The sequence below is a fragment of the Brachionichthys hirsutus genome, chromosome 14 (genome assembly GCF_040956055.1).
Source record: "Brachionichthys hirsutus isolate HB-005 chromosome 14, CSIRO-AGI_Bhir_v1, whole genome shotgun sequence".
Lineage (NCBI taxonomy): Eukaryota > Metazoa > Chordata > Actinopteri > Lophiiformes > Brachionichthyidae > Brachionichthys > Brachionichthys hirsutus.
In genome coordinates this window covers 2695651-2703521 of record NC_090910.1, presented here as the reverse complement: position 1 = coordinate 2703521, position 7871 = coordinate 2695651, and the positions used below count along the sequence as shown (strand labels likewise).

At 39.4% G+C, this 7871-nt stretch overlaps 1 protein-coding gene across 1 annotated transcript; it reads right to left on the bottom strand.

Moving 5' to 3' along the window:
- Positions 1-1363: 1363 nt before the first annotated feature.
- On the bottom strand, positions 1364-7871 carry dtx3la (deltex E3 ubiquitin ligase 3L a). The gene is made up of 5 exons (XM_068748180.1): positions 7858-7871; positions 6721-6845; positions 6460-6611; positions 2249-2460; positions 1364-1704 (listed from the first exon to the last, which is right to left on the bottom strand). Exons 2-5 carry the CDS (start codon positions 6800-6802, stop codon positions 1635-1637), a joined length of 516 nt encoding a protein of 171 aa, XP_068604281.1. The 5' UTR covers positions 6803-6845; positions 7858-7871; the 3' UTR covers positions 1364-1634.

Genomic DNA, 7871 nt, shown 5'->3' with positions numbered 1-7871 from the left:
AACAATAAATTGAAAAGGCACATGATATGTACAACGTAGGTGGACAACAAAGGGAGTGGGGGATTGATCCGGAGAGAGTCGTGATGACTATCTCTGTTTCTGCCCCCCTGAAGGGAGACATACAGAGTTGAGAAAACTATAGGCGGATAAAGCTGATGAGTCAAACAATTAAGTTATGGGAAAAGGTGGTTGAGGCTAGACTAAGGACAGAAGTAAGTATTTGTGAGCAGCAGTATGGCTTTATGCCGAGGAAGAGTACCACAAATGCAATGTTAGCGTTGAAGCTAGCAATGGAGAAGTACAGGGAAGGTCAGAAGGAGCTGGATTGTATCTTTGTAAATCAAGAAAAAGCCTATGACAGGGTACCCAGAGAGGAACTTGGGTACTGCATGAGGAAGTCTCTAGAGTGGCAGAGAAATATGTCAGAGTAGTTCAGTACACATATGACAGCTGTATGGATAGCAGTAAAGTGTACTGTAGGAGTAACAGGAGAGTTTAGTGTAGAGGTGGGATGCACCAGGGATCAGCTCTGAGCCCCTTTTTGTTTGCCATGGCGATGGATAGACTAACAGATGAGATGAGACAGGAATCCCCTCAGAATATGATGTTTGCAGATGACATTGTGAACTGCAGTGAGAGTAGGTAGAGGAGAATCTAGAGAAGTGGAGGTCTGCTCTAGAAAAGAGAGGAATGGAGGTCAGCAGGAGTTGAGAAGGTCCCAGGGGGGACAGTGAAGCTACAAGAGACAGTGGTGAGGACAGCCATGATGGACGGCTTAGAGACAGTGTCTCTGGGGAAAAGACAGGAGGCGGAGCTAGAAGTGGTGGAGATGAAGATGCTGAGGTTCTCCTTGGGACCAGGTTGGACATGATTAGAAATGAGACAATAAGAGGGACAGTGAAGGTCAAATGTTCTGGAGATATCAGAGAGACCAGACTTCGATGGTTTGGACATGTCCAAGGACTTTCAACGGAAACAAGACAGCACGGGCTTTTTTGAAATGCTCCTCTTAAACAGGATGTTTGACTGTACTTGTACTCTAACATTGTATCAAATAAATATATTAATCATCATCAGACAGGGATGGATCAAAATGGTGTTTGACCAGTCTCCATTCAATGGTTGGGATTTGTCCACTTTCTTTCTATTTCATGAATATAAATATGACATGATACTTGTCATTGTACTATTAGACTTGAATTGTATAATGTTTCTAAAAACAATAGCTGTACTGATATATTTACTGAATATAAATATATCAGTACATTGATATTACTGAAATATTCAAATATTAATCTGACTCTACAGACACATGGTAAATTCACATATTATAATAAAATAAATAATCCTTATTTTACGTGTTTTTAATTGAATGATAAAATGAAACAATCATAACAAGGACTTGATGCACACATCCACAAAAAGCAAATCATATATTAAGCATCAATTCATATTTTTCCTCCAATGAATATTTTTCAAGACAGAAATGCCATGATGTATAGGATAAATAGATGATACAGAGATTACACTCAAGATTACATACCACTGGAACACCATCACGTACTTCATGAAATATCGGCTTTCCTTATTTCTAGTGGTTTTTGAATCTTGACTTTCAATGTCTTTCTTATTAGTTATTCAATGCCTATGTCCTTCAGTAGCTTTCTCACATTCTTCATGTCCTCGGAGTCTGGGTAGACATCACTGAAACAACAAAGCAAATAGAGACTATTGTTTTAGAATATTTAGCAGAATAGATTTTAGGAGGATCTATATTATGGCTTGTCATTCTCATCTTAATATACGAAAACTGTGACTGTGTAAATGTTATGGTTGTTGTCAATGAATGTCAGTTTAGTCTGTTTAGTCTTAATATTGCCCTACAATATTAAAAATATAAAAAGCAATTTATAAAGCAATAGAAGGTTACAATGATTCATTGTATATTTTAATTGTCACGTGAAGAAAGGACTTTCTCTGGCATTCACTTTGTGCCGGTTGATCTGGTGAAGAGAGCCTCCGTTTAATGACCAGAAAAAGGTACAACACACTTTTTCTGATGAAAGAAGAGACCGTAATCTTTCATTTGGTCAGTTTGGTTTGCTAGTTATAGTACACAATATTCTGTGAGTTGGTCAAAATGCTGGAAAACAGTTAGCATTCAGGGTATGGCTGCACTGAATATGGGGACAATGAATGTGTTAAAATAACTATCAACCAAAATCTGAAACATATATACAGTACTCACTTCCCACTTCCTCTCCCTGGTTGAGTTTTTAGGGGAATGATCGCTGTAGTGACCAGGTCCTTTCCATCTGTATTGGTGGCAATGGTAAACAGCAGCTTCTGGCTGAAGGCCTTGTCCAGTAGCTTGAGAAGCCTCCTGCCATCATGGTTTTCAGGAAGGTAAGTACTAAACTGCAGTCCTGTGTAAGGCTGGCCAGGATGAGGGTGTTTCCCCTGCAGAAAGACTGGGTTTAGTGTCACAATAAAGATCATTATCTCCGACAAATTAACAGATGTACAGAACGAAACACAGCATTAGGCCAGGCAGGCCACGGAAGACATGTGCAGCTGTATAGCAATGGCTGCAAATCTCTAAAGCAGCCCACAATCAGCTAATGGCTCAGCTGATGTCACATTTCATGCAGGATATATTATTCAAGCTGCCTCATGAAGAGCAAAAAAACAATGAATCAACTGGACTAGTTCAATTTTGATCAAAGATGTTTCACTTCTCATCCAAGAAACTTCTTCAGTTGTGAATGACTGGTCGAGGGTCCAGATACTTATACCGCTGTTGTAGCAAAAAACAAAAAAAACAAAAAAAATACCGAAACCATCAAGTATGAGCATTCTCTCTATGAATTATAATGCTCTCTGGTAGGGTAGCATAAGCATCTGGACCCTTGACCAAATGTTTCACCTCTTGGATGAGAGGTGAAACGTCTTCAATCAAACTTTAACAAGTTTATCATTTAGCTCATCATTTACTTGTTGTGTGTGACTTAATACCCCTTTTTTTGTGATTGATACGTGAGAATAAGGTACTACAGGTACTACCCATGACGCTGCATTATTTTGCCAGTATAAGTCTCAACACTCTTTCTCATTTGCTATTTTTGACCATGAACTAAAGCCTACTAAACCATAATTAAATTAAATAATACCTTACTTTACATTATCTATAAACGAAAGAACTTGCTATCAGGTTGGAGCCAACAAAGGAGGACTCAAAATTAGCACTCCAAAAACTCAAGATGAAGTAAGTTCGGTGCATGAAAAGTCAGTTCAAAAACACAAGCAATAGTTTCCTAACGGGTCAGCCAAAAGAAGAGTGTAAAGGAACAAAAATTAAGTCTACATCAAAGACTTACTCAAGACTCAAGAATGAGTTAATCTTAAGAAAGACTATTTACAGTAGCCACGCCAACACTGCATTACTGGTGCAGATGGAAAGAACAGTAAAGATAAATCCGCATTGTATTCCCAAATGTGTTATTAAGCAAAATCTGGAAGCTCCACATAGAAAATTGCTCTGGATCCTGCAGCATTCCCAGCCCGGGTTGACATTCCAAACAAATCTGGTATCTGTTGTTTTACTGTTGAGCAATTTCAATTCAGTTCTCCTGGTGTCTTGCAAACTAGAATAACCAGCTCATCAGCTTCCATGTGGAAACCTCTGCGTTACACTGAGCTATTTATCTATCCTTCCAATATGAGTGGCATTATATAAAGCGCAGCAGGATTGCAAGTACATCAAGTTGACTTTTATTGTAAGTAGTACTAGTAGTGGTGGTGGGAAGGAGGATTAAGCCAGGCTTTCCACATTTATGAATTTAATTTCATCGTCAAAAATGTGCTAATGTATATTAAATCTTAATTCATGTTAAAATATTAAATTTGAAATCTTAATTTAGGCACTGAGTCCCATTATATTTTAGTATACTGTACTAATGGTAATCTTAATCAAAGAGACTGACTTTGACCAGCTGGTGCCAAGGCGGCAGTGATGGCCGATCCAAACAAAGGCAGCATGAAGAAGGAAATAATCACCAAACATGAAAATGGCATTCGTGTCTCGGATCTTGCTGCAGTACGTTATGGAGAAAGCAACGATTTCAACTTTTCTTAAGAAAACTGAGCTAAAGAGAAAGTAAAGGGGGAAAAAACGGAAGGACAGTTTCCCAGACATTTTATGGAGCAGGACTCCTTTCAAAGGAATAACCCTTCCCTCCCTCTCACATATACCATCACACCACAGCCAAAAAGGTAAGTAAATGATAGAGAATTGGATTAAATGTACTTTTATTATACTTTTGTTTTTCATATTATTTTACACTCTTATGTGTTATCTATGGTTTAGATACACGTTGTTACACATTAATATAACTGTAGGCATGTATATTACCATTTATCTTGTTCTTAAGAATGTATTCATCTAGTTTCCATTACTTCTTATGGGAAATATAACTTTCAAACAGTATTACGGAACAAATTATGTTCGAGAACCAGGGTTCCACTGTAATGCAAAGAATGTGGGATTAATGGATGTTTTGAAAACCAGAATCAACTTTAACCCAAATCCTTACAGCTATTAGCTCAGTGTTCCAACACCTGTAATGGAAACTGCTTTCACAACTAAAGATTAAGGAGTATGACAAGGGTATGCACTGGCAGAGCCAGGATAACAGGTCAGTCTGGGAATGTCATCATTAGCCCCACAGACCGAGATTGGGTCCAAAGCTCCAATGGATGCAATGAACCTCAACACAACAGCTGCTGACCCGAGGAGAAAGATCGTGGACTAACTAGAAACCTGGAGCCTCTGACAAATAACAAAGCTGAGTTGTGAAGTATCTTGAGAAGATCTGCTAGAAGATGTGAATGCTGCACTCAGGACAATCTCTAAATGGGGCCATTACAGAGACCAATACGTATCTTGATGGCAGACATCCAAGAAAGAGTGTCAAAAAAGAAGAGTGAGAGAGCACCGGGCTCTGCTATGATTCACATATATTGGCTGTAGAAGCTAACAGCACACCACAAACACCCAGCAGCATGAACTAGCTGGCAAGGGATGGGACCTACCCAGAATAGCTAACGAGGGGCAACTACTGGCCCAAAACCTGTCTCTGCACAACATGGAAGCTCAATACATGCAGGACACAGAAACAGATTTCACATAAAAATCTTAAGTGAGTGAGTGGATCTGCTGTACCATGGCAAGTTGTTTCAGAGGCTAGGGGAAGTTTCCCGGACACCACCCAAAGTAGAGCTTTAAAAAGGAAAAAGTATTCATTCATTCATTTTCCAACCGCTTTGTCCGTTATCGGGTCGCGGGCCAAGCTGGAGCCTATCTCAGCAGTCAATGGGCGAGAGGCGGGGTACACCCTGGACAAGCCGCCAGTTCATTGCAGGGCAACACAGAGACAGACAATCAGCCACACACACACACACACCTACGGGCAATTTAGTGTCACCAATACCTCAATGGGCATGTTGGTGAAGGAAATAGAGGAAATGAAGAAGTGATGGCCAAGTTTGGTATTCAGGACAGGAACCAAGAAGGACAGATGTAGCCAGCCAACATAGGCTTGTGGTGTGTAAGATTACTCCATTGGTGATGAGGAGGACTAAGGCAAAGGAAGAGTGCTGTGTGACAGGCATTGGGTGGGCAAGAGAGGCTTCCAGAAGACTGGACTATAACAGCTAGGGTGATCCGGGAGACAAGTAGGAGAGGACTGGGTGTGTCTACTGGAAGGAAAGGATATACGGAGACCTGGTGGTGGAACAAGAAAGTGCAGAAGTGCATACAGGAAAAGAGGTTAGCGAAGGAGAAGTGGGACATTGAGAGGATGGAAGAGAGTAAAGTACAGGGAGACGAGAATCAAGGCAAATGTAGAGGAGGCAAAGGTCACACAAAGGGCATATGATGGCTTGTATGCCAGGTTAGATAATAAAAAAGGAGAGAAGGATCTGTACAGGCTGGACAGACAGAGACACAAAGATGGGAAGGATGTTCAGCATGTTAGAGTGATTAAGGATAGAGATGGCCAGTCGTGTGCTAGGAAGATGGAAGAAGTATTATGAGAAATTAATGAATGAAGAAAATCAGATAGAACAAAGGGTAGTAGATGCACCTGTTGTGGACCAGGAAGAGAAAAAGATTATGTTAGAGTATCTGATCGGTCGAGGCAAAAAACATTTGCCTCGACCGATCAACAAGACCTACCAAAGGCTGGAAACACTGGACTGACAGACCCTGTGCGTACGGGCCATAGAAGAATGGGTCTACCAATGTAGAGAGAGAGAGAGAGAGAGAGAGAGAGAGAGAGACTGTGCGGTTGTTCATTTTAAGGATCGTCAATTCAAATTTAAAATATACTAACTTGTGCTGCATAGTTCATTCGATCAAAAATGACATTGGAATAGCGCTCTGGTTTGAACCACACTTACTGTCTGTGTTCCATCTGTGAATGTGAAGGTGACCTGCAGGGTGTTACTATTGGGAAATGCAGGCAGGCCTCTGTGGAAGACCTCCCAGGTCATCTGACCCTCTGGCTGGCAGCCATTCTGCACACTGTATATTTCACCCACTGCTCCATTTGCTGCACAGAGAGAGGGCCACATATTGCTATTTCAATGCTGACTGGAGCACAGTCATTACAGGCTTGCAGACATCATAAATGTGTGTGTGTGTGTGTGTGTGTGAAGGACCTTGTTGTACCAATGAAGGAGGGCCCTGTCCATTCAGATAACGGTTGCAGTGCAACTTCTCAGCGCTCTGGCTGGAGCCCATACTGGGAGGTGGTAGATGAAATCAGAGCGAAACACAGCTGGAGCTGAAGACGTAAAAAAAAATAAAAAAATATATAACACCACATCTGGCATAGAAATTATTATAATTGTATTATTAATAAAAAATAATTAAAAATATTATCTACGTGCACAATGTTTAAGTCTAATTTGGTGAAGTATATTCTGTCCAGGCATGTATAGTATTTTGAAATTAATTTGTAGTTTGTATGATCTTTGTTCTTTTGTGATCTTTTGTTTGTTTTGATTTTGGGTTTTATTTTTAAAATTGTTTTGTTTTATTTTATTTTATTTTCTATATTTTCTTTCTTTCTTTTGCTCAGTTTGTTTGCTGGGTTTTTTCCGTGTATCTTTTCCTTTTCAGCTTCTATTTTAACTTCCTTTTTTTGTTCTGTTTTATATATATATTGATTGATTTTGTTTAGTTAATTTGAAATTGAGGGGAGGATTTTTATATAAGCCCTTTCGGCTTCTTTTCCTCTCCTGCACTATTATTTGCCTTTGTAATGTTTTGCTTATGTTTATTATTGTGCATATGAATAAAATGAAAATGAAATGAATAATTTTAATTTTATAATAATTTTAATTATCAATAAATATGACAAAAATCACATGTGATGGATAAAATATCGTATCATAGTGTGAGCCGCACTGTTATTTCTAAGCAAAATGTTAACTATAACCTTAACTTTTAGTCCTGAGTAGGACTTGGTCAGTGTCTAGTTTGATACTCAGTCTAAAGACCAGGGTAAATGACCGCTGAAAACTTACATGACACAGAAAATCCTCACCCTACAATCTCACATCATCATGAACCATCAGTAGTAATCGTAATTACAGAAAGGAGGCATGTCATTCTTGTCATTTTGATTGATAACCTTTACTTTTTCCAGCAGTTTGTAGTCAGTGCTGTGTCTAAATTACAGACTCGGCCTGTGCATTCTGCCCAACAAAATGTGGACGAAGAACTTGTTGAAATTAATATGTAGTTCAAATCATGGGGAAGCAGATTAGAAGATTAAAATGACTGAGCAGTACCTTTTCTTGCGAGT